Source organism: Mugil cephalus, chromosome 19 (genome assembly GCF_022458985.1).
Source record: "Mugil cephalus isolate CIBA_MC_2020 chromosome 19, CIBA_Mcephalus_1.1, whole genome shotgun sequence".
Lineage (NCBI taxonomy): Eukaryota > Metazoa > Chordata > Actinopteri > Mugiliformes > Mugilidae > Mugil > Mugil cephalus.
In genome coordinates this window covers 9,806,786-9,828,202 of record NC_061788.1, presented here as the reverse complement: position 1 = coordinate 9,828,202, position 21,417 = coordinate 9,806,786, and the positions used below count along the sequence as shown (strand labels likewise).

At 39.3% G+C, this 21,417-nt stretch overlaps 1 protein-coding gene across 1 annotated transcript in view; it reads right to left on the bottom strand.

Moving 5' to 3' along the window:
* The window catches only part of LOC124996430 (astrotactin-2-like), a 259,132-nt gene that overhangs the window by 5,502 nt on the left and 232,213 nt on the right, over nucleotides 1–21,417 (bottom strand). Inside the window, exons 20-21 of the mRNA XM_047569442.1 lie at nucleotides 11,961–12,102; nucleotides 274–374 (exon numbers count right to left, since the gene is read on the bottom strand). Of these exons, the coding sequence (XP_047425398.1) occupies nucleotides 274–374; nucleotides 11,961–12,102 (243 nt within the window). The remainder of the gene's footprint in view (nucleotides 1–273; nucleotides 375–11,960; nucleotides 12,103–21,417) is intronic.

The window sequence follows — 21,417 nt, the reverse complement described above, 5'->3', positions numbered from 1 at the left end:
AATACACTAGATCTAGCACTTCTCATAATTCAAGTTATTGCTGTCTTCCACGAGACTTTCCACAGTAGTAAAAGAGACATGTAAATTCTGACCTTCATGAGTTACAAGGTAAAACTTGACACCAATAATGACAGGTGGATTCAAAATTTACAATATGTGTATATGTGAAACTAAATAGAAGTTAAGACAACGGCATGATTTTGAGTTCGATAAAAGAAATAGTGACGTGTACACTGTGGATATGGTGCAGTCGGAAAAGGTGCTGTGGTGTACCTTCGGCTCGGCTGTCGTCCACCACCGGACAAGATGTCCGTACTGAGACAAAGCTCGACTCAGACTGACTTCCTCGGCTATCCACTGCATAGAGAGTAAACCTGAAAATAAGGCAGAAGCAGAAAAGCAGAGCAGAAGCAGCAATTTTATTTGTCAAATCCAACCCAGTAAAGACAAAGTGAGCTTGAAATATTAATCCAAACAACTCAAACACTTTATGAGACAATGAGACAACAAAAGATTTGTTTTAACAGGAACTAGCATTCCCACTGATTATTTTATTGTTAACATAGCATGTTAGCAGTGGTAATAGTTAACAAGCTACGTGAGAAAGAGAGAGAGAGATACATGTTACAACACATTATTGGGCTTCAAACACAGTTCATAATTTATGGGGTACCACAAGGTTGTATTTTAGGACCTTTAATGTTTCCTTTATTCGATTTCAACCATTGATATATTTAATAATAATGTAAATAAATAAAGGAATGTGAAATGTGTAAGAATGCAAGACAGATATAGAAGCACTTTGTGTTGCCTTCTTATTGCATGAAAAGTGCTATATAAATAAACTTTGATTTGATATCAGCGTCCCTTTATAGAACAAAACATATGTTCGTTGGATACTGTGATGGTCAGATATGGAGAGGAACATTAACAGCTCACTTTTCAAATTACCAGTATAGGAATTTAAAAACAAAACTTTCATTATATATTTTGTATCATCTGAGGATGGTACTGTCTGCTTATTTTTCTGCTTAGTGTTCTTTTTGTAACAGTATCTCAGATTTCTGGCAATGAACGGACTAAAAGAAGAGCAAGAAGATGGATGTGATTGTAGTCATACCAGACAAGATTATATTAGATTGTAGAAGACTATACTAAACTGAAATCGCATAATGTACTTTTTTCAGAAAATGTCTTGTGAATAAGAAGCCAGCCATTGTGGGTTTTAAAATGAAAACAGCCAGCACCACAATGGCAAAGGAGGTAAGGCGTAAAGTGGCATGTGGCTTGACTCCAAGAACTCCATAAGGACAAAGTTCATTTATTATTATTATTATTTTTTTGTTTTTGAAAATGCCAAATACCAAAATACTTTTGGTACCATGACAGATTCCAGGACCACTCAGTGGCCTGATAGGGTGTTAGGGAATCACAACAAACAATTCAAGACATCCCAATAGGGAGATGAGGCACACGGAGAAAAGATACTGCATCTCAAGTAATGTAAGACCTCGCCGCTCAGAATAGAAACCCAATGACCTTTACGTGTCCTTTTGAAAATGCCAATCTGTGTACTTCTGATTATGAAAAAGTACATGGAGAAACAGGTCATACTGAATCTAAAAAAAAAAAAGAAGATATATATATATATATAAAAAATTGGAACAGATTAAGCCATCAGCAGTCACTTTTATGAACATGTCTTCATGATGATTAGGGAACATACTTTTAGTGGTTTATTGAATAAGTAGAGATACTCTATGCACATATCTGCCCTGATTAAATAATACTTAAAGCTACTCACTATTATACATCATGCAGTGTTCAGGCTTAACATTATGATCACCTTCCTAATATAGGTCTCCCCTGTGCCTACAAAACAGTTCTGACTCATCAGAGAATGGACATGGGCCCTCTGAGGGTGTCCTGTGGTGTTTGGCAACAGAATGTTGTTAGTGGGGACCTTTGAGGCCTTTGGGTTGAGGGAAGTGGCCTCTGTGGATCAGGCTTGTTCCAGTGCGTCCCACAGGTACCTGATCAGCTTGGGATCTAGTGAATTTGGAGGCCAGGTCAACACCTCGTGCTGTTTTCACATTTGCATTTGCTCTGGGGCGGAGATGCCTGGTATGGTTTAGGCAGGTGGTTCATGTCTAAGTAACATCCATACGAACACCAGGTCCAAAAATTTCCCAACAGAACATATATGTTCCGCATGCAATACATAAATGTATTGTCACAAGATCGATGTTATTCACTTCACCTGTTAATGGTTTTAATGTTGTGGCTGATTGGTGTATATAATACACGGGTTTTCCTGGAGAAAAAATAATTAAAAGTCCCATCCTTTGGTCCACATGGCCTGTTTTTCTTACTGCAGGGGAAGTTTTGAGAAAGTGAATTAAGTATTGAGAAATATTTGTAACTGCTTGTGAAAAACTGCGAGCTTTCATCAGCGTTTCCACAGAGTTACCGCTGTAAAAACAACAGTATGACAAAAAGGGAAGCCGCAAAACAAAGTGAGACACAGCGAGCAACTCAAATGGAATTCCAATGCTAAAAATCTTTTTGAAATACATGAAAATAAAGAAATTAGGCCTATTATTGTTTTTGCATGGGTTGCTTTTCCTCCTAAACCCATTTGCATTTGTTTTGGATAATGTCTTTTGTGATTTGTTACAATGCTGTCAAATGATTGTTTTGTTTGTAACACGACCTGTTTGGACATAGCTCACATAGTTTGTCTGGTCTTGTTATTCAGCAGGGTGGATGTGGTATTCCCCAAGAACCTCACAAAAGACACACGGGCCCCGCTGGCTCCTCTGCCCAGCAAAACAATGCCGGCATGTAACAGTCACACTGTTTAAATTATGTGGCCGCATAACGTGCAGATGGATACAATGAGGTAGGGGATGGGAGGGAAACAGGCGAATGACAAGGCGGGAGTTTTATCAAGCAGTGCTGGGACCCAGGATATGAGCTTCCCAGCCTCTTGTTTGATTGTTTAAATCACTGGGATCGTTCCCCTTTCATAGCTCCTGCAGCAATTTCAGGATTGCTATGCAAAGTGAAAACAAACAAACAAAAAGGAGGTTTGCAAGGAAATGCACATTAATTTTACGAAAACTTTGCTGCTATATATATATATATATATATATATGCATATATATATGTACAGCTCAGTTATACACTGTAATAGTAGCAGTAAAATGGACAGCCTATGGTGTCTGAGCTCAGTACAGGCACTCAATGATGATAAAGATCGCCTGAGAGAACAAAGGAACCAGCCACAGTCTGGCCCACCACGAGAATGTCAAATCATCAAGTAACAGAAATGGCAAGACATACACAACCACCACGGCCACCCACCCACACACTGATACAGATTGCTCTCTCCTCCGTCTTTGTTTTTCTTTCTACATTGCTCACATATAGCTAAACTCTGTCTGTCCCTTCTAATTCAGCGTCTCTCGAATCTATTCCAAGCCCGCCTGGCAGCGCATAGCTCCTTTGGAAGCGATTTTGTCCACGTGCCACGGTTTTGAAAGCTCAGCAAACAATGGAGTCGGCAAATGGCAGATTAATGTTTGTGTAAATGAACAATGTTGCCATTAAAAGTAGCCATTGTCCTCTAATTTAATGAGGCAGCGGAGAGACGGCCCGAACAAGGGGATGACACGACAGAAAGCTCGGCGGAGAGCGCGAGAGAGAGGAGGAACGAGAGAAAGTGATAGGGAAAGAGGATCAATTAGGGCAGTATTTTTGGCATGCTGCGAGAAGCCAGGACAGTAGGGGATGCCTTTTCCATGACATCAGGATTTGGACGCACATCAGTCGAGCCTGTGCACGAATCAATCAAGGCCGCGGAACAGTTTCTCATAGCCCGAAGAATTCGTGTCGCATTACAGCATCTCATGATTTCAAATCCTCTGATCTAAGTGGCATCTCACTGGTGTAAGGGACCTAAATAAAATAGGCTTGCCTTTAATGAGCAACAAAACACAGTCCAAACAATAGAAGCAGACACATACGACCGTGCATACCCTTCGACATTTGCAAACCAGCCAAACCTACTCTACTTAAGGCAGACACACTTTCCAGTAAGTTTAATCAAAATTTAATCAAACTTCAGTCTTGGCACATGGTAAAAACAGATCACCAAGGTTTAGTGGCATGCGGGACTGGATCAGCAGAACATGTTGTTGCTGTATGGTAACTTAGCCCAATTCACTCCTGTGGACGGGAAAATAGCCAATTCCATTACAGTTTTTTGCAAAATAAAAGTGACATTTCTGTAGAGTACAAAGTACAATTGCGCCATGTACGTGTTTCCATTGAAAGGTGTCTTGCAAATGAGCTGTAGCTCTCCTAAAGTCTCGTCTTATCCCTTAATTCTCTTAAATCCTCGCTACGCCAGACATGACCCCTGAAATGCGGAAAAATGTTTCCATTGCACTTTTTGCGATACGCTTTCGCATCGATATGTCTGATAAACCATCTCATGAGAGCATACAAATGTTTTAGCCATTTTTGAGCCTAACCCTAACCCATTAACAGTTTTTTTTATTGCAGTACATTTCTAGGGGTAATGGAAACGTAGCAACTGTCACCATCGATGTCATCACTGTCAAGCGGTTGCAAATGTCCTACTGATTGATTGCAGAACATCAAGAAAGCAGATGCTGGAGCCAGAAAAGAAAGAAGGAAATGAAAATCCAAGGTAGTTGGAAAGGGGCGCCAAGCAGTGAAAGACTGTTTTCCTTGAGAGCGAAAGTCAATTAATATATTTTACCCCTGATGTATATTGGTTTAATTTCTGTCTGCAGTTACACGTTACCTCGCATGAACCGAAAGTAACACAAAGCTGTGTGAATGGCTGACATTTTCACTTGAAGGTTTGTATTCGCACATTCAGGCACTGGCGGAAGTCAGAGTGAGGTATTGCTGGTACGCTGCAGGCGAAGACCGACCTGTGATCTGGCCCGAGACCACTGGCACTTTAACTGTTTTTAAATTTTGAACACGGTTAAGTCTGGGCAGGTGCTGCTGGCACACCAACAGAGAGGAAACGCGATAACGGAAAACGACTGAAATAAAGTGGATAAATGTGGACTTCAGACTGGCAAAAACACGAATACGATGGCAAAGGAATTCAGACAAACCGTCTGACTGACGAGGTGTCTGGAGACACTGCCTTAAATAGTCTGGAGCAATTAGAAGCAGCTGAGGAGCAAGCGGGAAGATGCAGGGCAGCTGTGACTGAGGCAGTTAAGAGAAGATAAAGGATCTGTCAAGTGACTCAGAGCACATTGGCATGAGCATTTGTGGTAAATAACAAAACAGAAAGAAGCATGAGATAAATCAAACGCTTTTTGCATAATTAAAATAATTTATGACATGAGGGACTTTTAAGATTTGTTTTAAGAAATGTTGAATGTTCAAATATTAGAATATTGCTTTTATTAGAGCAATCATTAACTGACAATTTGAATCAGTGTAATGGCACTTTGTGAAACAGTCAAAACAAAATTTCATCAACCGACTTGTGGACACGGACTCGTTTTTCTTTTCTGACATGGTGCAGAACCAGCACATGGCAACAAAAGGTGTGGGTTCAGACAGACTAAAGGGGAATGGACTTAAAGGACCGCGGTCAAGTTCCCCCCGCCCCACTCTACACTCCAGGAGCCCATTTTGATAACCCCACTTACTCGTCTACATGACGAAACTCAACAACAATATTAAACATGGTGGTTAGTGAATGATGCTGAGGGCCGACAGTCCAAAAAATACGTCGTATTCATAAAATGGCAAACATAATGTTTTCCAGATAAAGAGATGGCGGCTTATCACGAGCTGCTTTTCACATTTGACTTTGTTTTGTATAAAGAGGGTGTTAGATTATATCTAGTATATTGTTTTTTTTATGTTCTAAAACAACCATTTTCATGTTGGTTGTAACTTACACATAGAGCATTTTAGTTTGCAGGGAACATTGGGGCCATCTCAGCCTGGGTAATGATCAAGTGTGAAGCCAATACCACTAGAGACCTTATCAGGCTCTTGATTATGACACGTGGAGTTGGCTTCAAACAGATGTGTCCTCAGACGTAAGTCCGACGTAAGTTATGCCCTTATCAGAGAAAAACAAATCTGTTGGGAATGCCTAAACAAAGATAGCCGTGCAACAAAGTTGGAAATTAGGTCCCTTGTTGCAGTTCTGTTCAACTTCACTGTTGTACATCACTATCAAAACGTCGTAAGAGCGCACAATTGTGAATCTTAAACTAAACAGATTTGTTCAGTGAGTGATTCCTGGCTCTTTTGCTGGACTTATTTGGAAAAACAACAGACTGGGAATGATAATAATAACTGATCACTCTGCTTTTCTCTAATACTACTTTTTACATTAAACTGACATTTCCAGCTAGACATACTGTAATGTCGTGTGGAGTGGTTGGAGAAGCAGCTTTGAGACGAAAAGGGAATCCAAACTTCACCCAGTTCTCCAACCTCTAACTACAGAAAAAGTGAAAATGCTTTGCTTTGTTTTCATTTCAGGTTATTTAAGGTCCTCTGCCTTACTAATACTATCGCTTTCAGAGCACTCTGGACTTGTTTTTGTGAGGCACGTACATCATTTTTGCCTTATTTGCGTTATTACTTGACTTTATTTACATCCAACAGCAATGTCCCTACTTTTGCTGACACTTCAGTTCACAGCTTTTCCAACATTCAGGTTATTCCAGTGCTGACTGACACGTGCATGTGCGTATTAGGTAAAACGCACCTGTCTCTTTTGCAGAGGCAATGCTAAAGTTCCCAAAACAAACCAAGGCCACCATATAGCAACAAACTGAGGAACATAACCCGAGAAGACAGGAAAAGCTGTGAAGGCAGCGTGTTTCATGTGTCCGGTGACAGCCACAACAACATCTGGGCCCTGTCTGCTTCACCTGCTATTGCTGATCTTGCAATTTTAAAGAGACTGACGAATAGCACTGACAGGAAATGCACATCACAGCAATATCCAGTAGGGGAAGAACTTATCTGTCTCAATCTGAAGACAAGAGAATTTCTGGTCTGAAATGGCCCTATGTACAATGACTGGAAAAACCGAAATCCATGATAACTGCAGCGTCTTCCTTACAGCACAATAATTAATGGTTTTGCAATTCTTGTTTCCAGAGACGCATCAAGTCAGCACTATGGTAATTTTTTTAATGTTTGTTGTTGTATGGTGCCGTGCGTCGTGTTATTTGGTGTTTCTTGAGATCTTAAACCACTACTTAAACCACAACGGAAAACACAAGCAAATAAAGAAAACATTTTACCAATTTGAGAGTGGCATTTGGCATTTATTAAAAACGCTGCAAATATAGAAATCACGGTTAAATAGAAAAACAAGCGGCAAATACAGTTAGGCCCAGAAATATTTGGACAGTGACACAATCTTCATGATTTAGGCTCCGCATGCCACCACATCGGATTTGAGATGAAACAACTGAGATGCAATGGAAGAGCAGATTTTTAGATTTAATTCAAGTGGTTAAACAAAAAAATCCCATGAAAAGTTATGGAAACAAAGTCTCCTCATTTCAAGGGGTCAAAAATAATTGGACAAATTAACTTTGCCATGAATAAAATGCTGATTTTTTTTAAAGTATTGTTGAGAATGCTTTGCAGGCAATGACTGCCTGAAGTCTGGAACCCATGGTCATCACCAAATGCTGAGTTTCCTCCTTTCTGATCTTTGCCGGGCCTTTACTGCAGCTGTCTTCATTTCTTGCTGGTTTGTTAGTCTTCCTGCACCAAGTTTTGTCGTAAGTAAATGAATTGCGTGTTTGATTGGGTTGAAATCTGGTAACTGATTCAGTCATTGCAGAATATTCAATTCCTCTGCATTAAAAAACTCCTGGACAAACTTCTGCTGTATGTTTTGGGTCATCGTCCATCTATACTGTGAAGCGCCATCCAATACACTTTGTTGCAACAGTTTTGGCCAGTGCCATTGGAAGCCATGCATGCCCATGCTATCATACTGGCCACCATATTTTACAGAAGATGTCGTGTGCTTTGGATCGTGATCCGTTCCAAGCTTTCTGCATACTTTCTTCTTCCCATCATTCTGGTACAGGTTGATCTTAGTTTCATCTGTCCAAAGAATGCTGTCCCAGAACTGTTTCAGAAGTTTTTTTGCCAAAGTCTAATCTGGCCTCTCTATTTTTGAGGCTGATGAATGGTTTGCACCTTGTGGTGAACCCTCTGTATTTACTCTCACAAAGTCTTCTGTTTATTGTAGACTTAGATGCTGATACATCTACTTCCTGGAGAGTGTTCTTCACTTGGTAGGATATTGCGAAGGCGTTTTTCTTCACCATGCAAAGGATGGATGTGATCATCCACCACCATTTTCTGTACGTTCTTAGAATGAACTAAACTGATGATTTGGCCAATCCTAACATTTCAGCTACCTCCCTGACTGATTTTCTTTTTTTACCCCGGCCTTAGGATAGTCTGTTATACTTTCATTGAGAAGTACTTTAGCTGCATGTTGTGGATTCAGAACATCCAAATGCAAATGCCTCATCTGGAATCAAGTCCAGACCTTTTACCTGCTTAAACGATGAAGGATTAACAAGGGAATAGCCCATGCAGCTCATGCAGTAGCTTTTGAGTCAACTGTCCAATTACTTTTGGTTTCTTGAAAAAGAGGCAGCTACAAAATAAAGAGTTTTAATCCCTAAACCCTTCCTCCAATTTGGATGTAAATACACTACAGTCTGCATTTCAGCCCATATTGATTATATAACTGTATGTTTAACATGTTTTGGTATACAGATAATATACCTTGTGTCAGTGTCCAAATATATGTGGACCTAACTGTAGCACAGACTACAAGAGTTCTTAGCTGTTTGCTGAATTGATTAAAAGTGGGCACGCTTGTTGTTGCAACAGTTTGTGACACATGAAGTCATGAAGAGTATTCATCAGTGGTGTTGGGAAACTAGCGGTCTTTTTTCTGACAAGCTGTTTTGTGTTTGCTTGTTTTAACATTGTTATGGCATGACTCATATTGTTTATTGTCGTATGTATCTTCCACTCATTCAGAATTAGCGTTACAATTAAAATTAGCTTCTTGTTAAACAGGCTCAGAGACAGACTCAGCTCAAGAGCATGTAAGTAATGTAATAACCACAGTGTTTTGTTTTTTTGCTCTTTTCAAGTGTGTTGCCAAACTGGTCAATTAGGTATTTTTCTCAAGAAGAATTAAATCGAGTTATCACGGCAGGGACAAGTAAATGATGTCAATAAAAACATTAAAATGGCCTCATTGTCCAGGCAACCCAAGTTGCCAGCAACTAGCAATCCACCACGTAGTTTCAGATTAACTGAGCAACACTGATAGGGTTAGGGTTAGGGTTATCCTACATATTGGTTAGGGTTAGGGTTATCTAACATATCGTTAGCCTAATAGTATAACTGCCTGAGTCATATTTGAACATTTTAAAAACTATTGATGGAATAACCTGGTCATTCAGTATATTCCGTTAGTCAGCTGACCTCATTCTTTGGGCACGTAATGTTGCTGAACCTAGACCTGAGCAACTGCAGCAACCCCAGATCATGGCACTGCCCATACAGACTTGTACAGTAGACACTAAGCATGATGGGTGCATCACTTCATCTGCCTCTCTTCTTTCCCTGATGTACTGATGTCACTCTGGAACAGGGTAAATCTGGACTCATCAGACCACATGACCTTCTTCCATTGCTCCAGAATCCAATATGTATGCTCCCTACCAAATTGAAGCCTTTTTTCCCAGTTAGTCTCACTGATTAGTGGTTTTCTTAAGACTACGCAGCTGTTCAGTTCTGATCCCTTGGGTTCTCTTTGCATGGTATGTTTGGAAATACTTTCAGTATTAAACATAGCTCTGAGTTCTATTGTTGTTGTTCTTCAATTTGATTTCTCCAAACGTTTAAATGATCGCAAATCATGATCATTCAGGCTTTTTTTTATCACATTTTTCTTTGAACACAATGGTTTCTCACTATTGTTCCTGTTCTTTTTTTATGCTTCCTGCTCTTAATAATGGGTTGGACTGTTCTTAACCCAATTTTAGTTTCTGCAATCTCTTTAGATGTTTCCTCTGCTTGATGCATGCCAATGATTTGACCCTTCTCAGACATCCTTTCCACGACCAAGGGTGTCATAACATGATTGTTTAAAAAATGAGAAGCTACTCATTGCATCAGTTGGGGTTAAATAACTTGTTGCCAGTTGAAAGATAATCACCCATGCAGTAATTATCCAATAGGTGGCTCGTACTGATTTTCTTAGTTAAATCCAGGTGGCGACTTTTCTTTTTTTGGCCAGGCAGTGTATAATAGAATGTTCTTTTTTTTTCTTGAAAGGATACAAAACACTACATTTAACTAGACATTTAACAATGTTTTCAGGAATCCGAATTTGTTGTGCTTTTTACAAGCCCGTATGACTGATAAACTTATTCCATTCACTAGGAAATCCATGATCAGCAACAGCAAAGAGAACTGCCTGCCCGTGTCTCACATTATCACAGTTTGACTTTCTGTTGTAAAAGCATGATGTGTTAGTTACGACCATTATGACAGCACGTAATTACCTCAATGTCTGTCTATTAGCCCCCCGCCCCATCAAATCTACAGGGACACAAACAATGGTTAATTTGTTCTTTGAGTTTAAAGAAATACCATTCCTTAACAAGGATCCTTCTGTATTCACTAAAAGCTCTGACCAAAGAGAACATAAAAGAACGGAAGCATCCACCACGTTGAGACTAAGTATGCTTCCCTGGTTAACTCAATCCAGCTGTTGTTCGAAGGTAACAGAATTCACCCCCTGAAAGAAAATAACATTTGCAGTGGGAAGTGTAGACAGGCATGGGAGGATGTGGTATTGCTGATATTTGTCTATTGTTGTTTGGGTAAGTTGCAAACATGGCCACAACATAATGTTTAATGAAAGGTCTGTGTATTAATGGGAAAGTCAAATCAATTGGCTTGCAATTAATTGTGAACCAATTCAAAGATCAATTCCATGGAATACTGTAGGTGAATAGGGGATTTTAAATTTAAAGGATTATCACAATCCTCCTGAATCAATGCACTCTGATTACTTTCTAATCAGTGGCAATCCTAGGTTCTGGGAGGCCTTGGAGAAGACGTTTGTGTGGCATCCACCAAATACAAACTACTGCGATCTATCAATGGATATGAGGGGGCAGTAGGGGATCGTCTAAAAGGGGTTTAGGGTGGTCATTGCAAAGTAAGCCAAAAGGTTGTCATCTGGGGGCCCCCTTTAGCATTTCGAGAGAAATGGTTAAGTGCACCCTCACAAACAGAGTCCCTGGCATTTCGACCAAAAATAGATGGTTTGGAACCAAAACTGTTGGTTCCCAGCAAGAAGCAGATGCCAGTTGGATCTGAACAGGAATCTTGACGACATCAGTGTCATGTGTGGGCAAGTACTAAACCCGCAAAAACAAACATGCCACAAAAGAAGAAGTGTGTTGCCTGGTCATACAAAGAAAATGAGGACTATACTCGGAAAGCAAAGTGAACACAGAACTTGCTGAAGAGCTGGCAAACGGTGCTGTGGTTGAAAGGCTTCTGTTTGCTACAGAGTGATTGGTTTTGTGGTTCACAAACAGGAATGGTTGTCTGTTGGCCGAAAAGGCCAAACACAAGCTTTTTTTAGACCAAACATTTTTCAAATCAAACAGTCTTTGCTCTTGTAAAACTGAAAAAAATACCTATGCATAAACAAAAAATCTCAACTTGAATGAAATAAAGACTTTTGTTCCCATTAGGGACGTTGGAGTACCATTTTTCTTGTGCCTCAAAGGAGATGACAATGTCATTATTGCTTGTTTGCACCAGAATGAGCTGAGGAAGATAAGGGGCATGTGCTGACTTACTTGTAGAGGCTGTCTGGTTCCAGGCACTTGAAGACCACCGAATATAGCACAGAGTGGGGATGGTCTCCACTCCTTTTCCCGGCAACAACACAGGACGAACCCAAGCCAGAGAACAAATCATCCATCAAACTCAGAACCTCACCTGGAAGTGAGAGGAAAATAGAAGGAAAGAGAAAACAATAAAAGGTTGAAATGAGTCACCAGAAGAAAAAAAAAAAAAAAAAAAAAAAAAAAATCTGTCTTCCAAAATGATCACTTGGAAATGATGGTACTGTTTTACCAGTGATCAATGTTTTTGCCAAAAAAGGAGGGAAACATTGTGTATCATCTATTGTTCCTAGTTAACCAAAACAATACCACATGTTTTGCTTCCAACACATGTTCCATCATGGGAAACATAACTTGGCAAACGCAGACTTAGTCATGAATGAATTTCTACATTTAGTCAAGCAGCTCTTTCCATATGAATGATTGTGCCCTTTGTTTGGTGTTGTGCTTTGAGTTTCACCTCGGCCTGGTCCGGTGGGAGTCATTCTGCCAGCACCAAGCCCAAGGCTAAATTAAACGTGAATTTTTAGTGGCAGCAACCCATACACACATACACGACAATACAGAACTGTGAGGAAAATAGGATTTCTTTTCTTCACGGGCACATGGTGCACGGTAGTATTGCAATGTCATCTCGCTGACCACCCCAGTGTCTCACAAAACAGTACTTCACAAGCCGGCATATATCTTTCATGTTGGTTTACGGGAAAGGAGAGCGACGCACAGTTGTTCATTTAGACACAGACATACACAAGGCCAGTTTCCAGTGCTCATGGGGGTGATGGAAAAAAGAGGGACCTGTCAAAATAGTTTAAAAACTCTCAAATGGTTGGATTTCTAACTATTTCTACATGAAGAAAAGGGCAGCTTAGTTTTAGCTTATGATACATGGGCCAACTTATAAACACAGGGAGTAAGTCTGGCTGGTAATGCACAAGGGGATAGTAAGAAAAGGTTGCAGAAGAGAGGAAAAAGAACTGCACGAATGAATGATTTGACCTTTTCACAGAAAGGGCTTTGTGTAGAGGAGGTTGCCCCCGAACACATTCCTGCACAGTCATAGGGTTGCTCTTTCGAAGGTCTTACATTTTTAAACTCGCCTCTCAAAATATATTCATTTACACCGTCTTTAAAATTTTCTTAATGGTGCAAAGAAACTGTTAATACTTATATGAGTTCCTTCTGAACTTGCATTTTAGACGAAGATTAATCAGTATCAGGTGCTGTATCATTTACATTCGAAGCAGGAATTCCCATTTGCACGCAACTGACGTCTTTTGGGAGATTTTCCTTAAACCTCTAGACCACCTGCACACAGTGTTTATATACGACTCGATAATCTTTGGATATGATGTTACGTAAAGTGCTAAGTAATCATTAAACAGTCAGCATGTCTTGGCTGGTCAAGAAGTGGCCAATGGAATAGCTGTATTCCAGTTTAGAATTGAGATTTAGACACTTCTCACTATTGTGCGTTTCTCTGTATTATTATTTTTGTACTTCACTTGGTTTGGTTTTTGCATTTTCTTCCAACATTACTTATACAAACGTACCCGTCTGTTATTAGTTCCATTAGCGATAAGATTTGTAAGGTTTGCAGCTGCATATAAACTAAATCTGTACAAATTCTGACAAGATTAGTAGAATAATAGATAGTTCTCTCCGGGGATATAATGTCTATCTTCAATTGTGTTGATAATAGATTTAATCAAGCTACAGAGAAATTCCATAGTTGACTTTTATACTCAATACAACATTATCTAAATATGAAATAAAAAATGAAATAAGCTGAGCTGAGTCAGGAAAGCTGATTTACTTGTAGAATTAGGCAGTATAACACCAATGAAGACACCATAACCTTACTATATTGTCTATATGGTGTGTATGGCTCAATGTTTTTAATCAACTCAACATTTTTAGTCAGTCAATTCCAATTGTGTTGATTCGGAACCAACCTTTTGCGATATGCTCGCTGCCCTGATAACATTTATTTTCATTTCACGGTCTGAAATCCATCGGCAATTCATAAGTGATCAGTTCTCCAAAGTTTGTTTTTGTAGTCGCCTAATTTTGTTCCCGTACTGAAATTTGGTACAACAATAAATGATCCCTAGCAGAGCACTTAATCTTTTCCAGAAATAATTGGTGATAATCTATTCAGGATTGAAGGTTGACTTAATTCGGCCCGCATTCATTAGGCCTTTCACATACATTCTCCAGACTTTTATTGAAAGCAACTGTGAGGGTAATGGGATTAAATGGCCGACTTCTGCTACTTCGCAGTGCAATAGAAACAGTAGAAAAAGACAGTTCCAAATACAACACAGACAAATCCAGATTTGAAGGAGGGAGAGAAACTGAAAAAAGTCAACAGAGAAAAAGACAAACAACGAGGGAGTGCAGGAAAATTGCTCCATGTTTTATGATTTAAGTTATAGTCAGAGAAAAACGATCATGTTGGTGGGTGTTTTCATAATCAGAATAAATCAAGGACTTGATGCATTACTAGAGTCTATTTCAAGAACCACCACTCGAGTGTTTTTATATTAATGCGTTGATGTATGCGATGTGATTATTAGTGTTCTAATCCTGGTTTGACAGACCTACTGTCAGTGGGGACAGTAGAGTGTGCTTCTACCCCTCTGATGTAGCTATTGATCATTGCTGTGTCACAAATTAATTTTCTTTATAGGCCCACGGAAACGCAGCATGTAGACAAATGCACAAAAATACACACTGGCAGAACGGTGCACACACATCTCCCTGAAGATTTGTGATGACATGTGAGATTTGCATAAATTCGAGGGTAATAAGTAAAAACAGAAATGACAATTTTGCGAAAGAGACATCTGGGAAGTAGTAGTAAGTTGACCAACCCAGTGGAAAGAAAGAAATTCTACAGGGTACTGATAGACGAAAGTACGGACGTACTTTCGTCTGACCCGACTTCAACTCTAAACTCAGTTCAAGATGTTGTCTGTTTTGACTGAAGTTTTAATTTATCTATTGAAAGAGCTGGTGTGTAGTGTTTTGAGGAACCTACTGGAATAAACTGATCATAGAAGAGGCTCCTCATCCACAGAATCCACCAAAGGTTTTGTAATGTCCTCGTAAAAGGAGGATGAGGCCATACTTAAGCACATAACTGCAATATACAAACTCACCACTAGGTGCAAATATATTTTACACAATGGTCCTTTAACCCTAGTGCCTCCTTGTGAACTTACAAAAGAGTAGCAACTTCACTTACTTGCTTTCTTCTTAAATATTCCCTCACAGTTCAAAATCAAAAGACAAGTGAAGAGCATATGAAACTTCGACTCATTTATTACACAGTAACGGAAAACACTACCCACGAATATGTTGATTGTATCCAAATACTTCCCAATACTTAACAGTTGTGGTCCAAAGCTAGAATTCTTATCTTAGCGAGGTAATGTGTCTGGACCTACAGTGTGAATGGATCATTTGTGCCACTGACAGCGCAAGGAAGAAGAGATTAACTGATCCATCTGGAAAGACTAAACAAAAGACAAATGTCTTTGGACTGGCCTTTGGTAGGTCTTGAATCTCTTACTGTGTAATTATCAATTTAAGGACTCAGCAGGAGAACAGAGTGAGCGTTTCACTCCTTATAACAATCAGATACTCTTCCTGAGCCCACACATTCCATGCGTCAAACCCTCTCCAAACAGAGCCAACTGAAAGTTATAAATTGTTATGCAATTACATAAATATAACACCAGCATGCAGGCTTAGTAGTGGTACACTATGTACCATCAAGTTGCCAGTGTAAAGAGGGCAATACTGGTCGCTTGTGAAAAGCAAATTATTTCATTTCATGTCTAAAAACATTTTTTAATATATGAAATTAATATCATATAGAGCATTTCAAAGCTGTGTTTTATATAATATTCTACAGTTCACATTTGTATTACATATAAGTGATTAACAACAGAAAAATGCTGATGGGTCTTGCAGAGTGCATATCTTTCATTTCAACATTAAGTAAAACAAAATAAAAAATAAAAAAAAATACTCAGATCAATAGCCATGCCCTTTCCCCCTGCTGATTTACAGAACTTCAAATCCAACATGACACCACCTGAAGTTGTAGACTGATCCTAGATAAGAACATTGACAGAGGTTTCTGGAAGAATCACTGGAGAGTGGTGAAAGGTACCTGGAAATCCAGTTCACCAGATCAGAATTTGTCCCTCAGAAGGCAAAAGATTATTTACGAGCATTCAATTTTAGTTCAGAAGGAAAAAAGACAGATTCTGTCTGATCTGAACCTTTAATGCAACCTAATGTTTATCTTGTAAAACTTGGCTTCAGACATAAGGCAGCGTGCTGTATCTCTCCAAATCAGGCAGCTGCTTGAGTCAGAGGAAATTCCAGCAACACTCATTGTAAAACAAGAATTTATGAATCGGCAGCACGTGGTCGTACATGCTAAACCACTTACAAAAAATGTTTCCTATTCCCCTGCATTACCTGCAGCCTTTTATGAATACACTCAACAAAACTTGTGTCAAGAATAATTCATTTGTTGCCTTCATAGATATTGCAGGGTTTGTTGCAACCACGAGTCTCTATTAATACATTGTCTTCTGTTTAGCCTACGAAGAAGATGTGAAAAAGTGTTGGCGCCCTTCCTGATTTCTCTTTTTTTTTTTGCATGTTTAAACACAAATGCAGTTTTTAAACGAAGGTTGTTGTTATTAAGGGAAAACAAAATCCAAACCCACATGGCCCTGTGTGGGAAAGTGATTGCCTCTAAACCTAATAAGTGGTTGGGCCAACCTTAGTATCAACAACTGGAATCAAGTCTTTGTGATAACTTGCAATAAGTATTTTACAATGCTGTGGAGGAGTTTTGGCCCACTCATCTCTGCAGAAATGTTGGACGGTTTTACAGCATGAACTGCTTTTTTAAGGTCATGCCACAGCATCTCAATAGGATTCAGGTCAGGACTTTGACTACGCCTCTCCAAGGTCTTTATTTTGTTTTTCTTCAGCCATTCAGAGGTGGATTTGCTGGTGTGTTTTGGATCATTGTCCTGCTGCAGAACCCATGTCTCTTCAGCTTGAGGTCATGAACAGATGGCTGGACATTCTACTTCAGGATCTTTTTGTAGACAGCAGAATTCATGGTTCCATTTATCACAGCAAGTCTTCCAGGTCCTGAAGCAGCAAAGCAGACCATCACAATACCACCACCATAGTTTACTCTAGGTATGATGGTCTTTTTCTGAAATGCCATGTTACTGAGTCATGATAATTTTCTGCAAGATGTAATGGGACACACACTTTCCAGAAAGGTCAGCTTTTGTCTTGTCAGTCCACAAAGTATTTGGATACTCAAGATGTTTTCTGACAAAACCATTTTCGCCTAGTTTCTTTCTTATGGTGGAGCCATGAAAACGGACCTTAACTGGGGCAAGTGAGACCAGAAGTTCTTCAGATGTTGTTGTGGGGTCTTTTGTGACCTCTTGGATGAGTCGTCACTGAGCTCTTGGAGTAATTTTGGTTGGCTGGCCACTCCTAGGAAGGTTCACCACTATACTGTGTTTTCACCATTTGTGGATAATGGCTCTCACTGTGGTTCGCTGGAGTCCCAAAGCTTTAGAAATGACTTTATAACCTTTTCCAGGCTGATAGATCTCAATTACTTTCTTTCTCATTTGTTCCTGAATTTCTTTGGATCTCGGCATGATGTCTAGGTCTACTTCACTTTGTCAGGCAGGTCCTATTGAAGTGATTTCTTGATTGAGAACAGGTGTGGCAGTAATCAGGCCTGGGTGTGGCTAGAGAAATTGAACTCTGGCATGATAAACTGCAGTTAAGTTATGTTTTAACAGGGGTTGCAAACACTTTTTCACTCAGGGCATTTTGTGCTTACTTCTGTTATCTTTGTTTTACATATTTATTTTTTCATAATCTGAAACATTTAGTTTTGACATTCAGGCAAAAAAAAAAAAAAAAAAAAAAATTCAGGAAGGGTGAAAACTCTTTCACACCCCTGTACCTATTCACTGAGTATGATAAGACGTGAGACATAAGCAAGAGGGGAGCGTGCATGCATCTTTATAGACTATGTGTTTTCACACATGCAAAATTATCGCATGACTCAGGCGCTTAACTGGAAGTGTTTTTTTGTTTTTTTTTTTACGAGTCATTGGCACATACATTGGCACACACGTACAGCTGTATCTATGGCAGCTTGCTCATTTCTACTAGAGGTAGCATGTAATTGCTTTAATACTAGAATTAGATAATGATATTCAAAATCTAATATATTATCGGTAGAATGCGATATTTAAACCCACCCAGAAGCAGCATTTATGGTCCTCCTAGCCTTCCGAGGGGTTCCTCATGGTTAGGTCTGTGGTCCGTCAACATTTCTGTCAATACCAAAGCCAAAACAGCTCACAGCTGGCAAAAATTAAGGCCCCTGAAATTCTATTACGGTAAAAGCCATTTTGCGTGTTCTCCAGCTTACATGGCGATTAAAACCTCATGGCAAATGCCAGGTGACCTTTTTAGGAAGCAGAGAGGGGAACAAATAATAGCAAATCATGGGAAAGTGACACGTTAGGCTGACGGACCGTGTACAGAGCGGACCACTTGGAATCTAACACGCCCAGGCCTCGTAACTACGGTGGAGCTGCAAACAAGTCAAGATAAGTTTATTTGTACAGACAGAGATCATATACAATGTCCCACGGCGCTTTTCTGGCCCAGACTGGGCCAAATTCCCTGCAAAAATAAGGAATACCCCCTGAAAAAACCTTGATACATAACATAAGTGTACGAGGAGGGTAATTCAAAGGGATCCCTCCTCCCTTGGTGCAATAGTAGCTGTAGGCGGGAAAAAACGGGCAATGAAAAAATGTGAACAAAAAATTGCAACAGTCCTAAAGAAACATGCATACTCTTTAAATGTACTTAGACTCTGTACATACACACGCCAGTACAACATCTAAACTTATTTGTTTCTCTACAGGGGGACATGTGTGTGTGTGCACAGTGGCATTTCATCTGATGTTGGAGGCCAGACTTGCTATATTGTTATCCCTGACATATCATTTCAATTACACTACTGAATTCAGGCACTGTGTAATTGCCTCAGCCATTAGCTGCATGCGTCTGTGTGTGTCCTTGTGTGTGTGTGTGTGTGTGTGTGTGTCTGGGAGTTGAGAGAGTGTACGCGTAAATCCTCAAGGTCAGTGGGTTCACACATTAAGAGTTTTTTTTTTCTTTTTCGCCCAAAGAGGAAATTTGAGGGGAAAGAGGAAGAAAAAAAAACACCCACCGTAGTACGCTGCTGTTCATTTACAAGAGGTCACTTCAGTACAGATGATTTATAAACGTATCCACATTTCTGTAACGTGAATGAATGCAGTAATGTAGTTATTGTTGCAGGGTGCAGGTACACATCACAGCTTTCAGAGCATCCATGAAAAAATTAATAATTGTCACTGTAACTTATTATTCTGTAAAATGTTTGTTTATGCATTTCACATTTACTACTTCTCATAAGAAGAAGAATACACTTTATAATATCTTTTAGATACTATGACTTGTGTCTGTGGGTTTTATCAAAGGGAACATTTAAACTATCCAAATATCCTTCCACTGTTGATGCAAACAGTCCAGATAATAGTACAGTGGACGCTTTTTAGACAAACAAAACATAAGCTTTATATTAACAAACAAATCACAAGCTTTATATTTCCTGTGGTCTGCCAAACCTGCTAGGGGCCTCTTCTGTTAAACTGTCAGCACTCAGCCCTCCACTCCCAACACTGAGCCTACACAACACCACCTTCCTCCCTTCCTCTCTCTCTCTCTCTCACACACACAGATGTACACACAGTGTCAGATGGAAACTTATGTCAGGCAATGCCACCTATGGAAGGAAATTCAAGGTAACAAGAAACCCAAATATATAGGAAAAAGAAAACACGGATTTACGTGTGTTTATGTGCGAGGGGAGACTTAAAAGTGGGAATAAAAGCACTGAAACTCCAAGCAGGCCGAGTTCCACATAAACGTCCAAGTTTTTCACATCAGGTAGTGGGACATCTCTTTGGACAACCCTACGGAGGCATTGTGCGGGCCCACAGAGTCTAAATTTATTTATGAAAACAGATTTGAAACAGGAGACAAAAGTAGACTTGAATGGAATTACTTTGATGTAGCTTTGTAAATTAAATTGTACTCTATATTGCTCTGCTTGAACCCCACATGAACTATGTTGTGCAACAAAAAAATGTATCAGGGCATACAGACTCCTTGTGTTGGTCTGGCTGTAGCATCAAGTGTGTCCCGTAAGGTTTAGAGTCAATGTTGTACTGTATAATGCGTTTTGAACCAATTTAGATTCCTCCCTGAATTTTGACAGAAATAAAGGGTTCAGAATTGGTACATGTAACCTGCTGTTGGGATGAAGAAAAATACTGGTGTTAAATGAAAATAATAAATAAATAAGAAGAAAGCAAATAATACTTAAATTTTACTCAGTAAGTGAAGTTGCTACTCTTCAGTGCGTAAGTAATGGCTAGGGTTAAAGGACCATTGTGTGAGAAGTATTTACACCTAGTGGTGAGTTCATAGATTGCAACTACGTGAGTTCCCATGACCTCAGCCTCCTCGTACAAATAACTGCCAGTAACTTTCATCTAATGGGGGCCTTATAGACTCCAGTAGAGTTTATGGGAATCTTTGTACTATTTGTCTTGATAAGTAAAGACAAGCAAACAATTTGGGCAGACGCAAAGTTTAACTAATCTCAAGTTGGAGGTGAACTGTGCCCCACACAATTTATTGTCAAATGGCAAAAGCAAATTTGCAATCCCTGAATGTGTAAATGGAAATACGGACTTGGACTTTGCTTGAGAGTATGAGATACAACTCTGGATACTCAATCCAGTTGACTTCACTTAATTCAAATGAATCAGACAATGAGGATTAATAATAATACTAAATAGTTAACTGAGCAACATTTTGAATAAAAGCTTCCACTAACATCTTTCTAATCTGTTAGCTGTATTAAATCATACTCTGAATCTGTATTTTCTGATTGCATGTTGTTGCCGAGCAGAAAGTAAACCAACGGACATCTCAGAGGAATTTTTACATCTTGATATCGCGTTAATTTGAAAGAGTAAAAAGATAATTTTGTGAGGGCCTTCCAATTATCTGAAATTAATCAACTTCCTCGAGGCTAATAATAATTGAGTTTTCACCCAGGCCATGCTATAATCAAAGATGGGATATTTGAAACTAAAGTAACATATGAAAATTAAGGAAAACTCTGTAAAACAGGTTAAGTAGATGTAATGGCAAAAACTGATTAATTAATTATTTAATCATCCCTTAGGATGAATTTAGAGTTTAATTT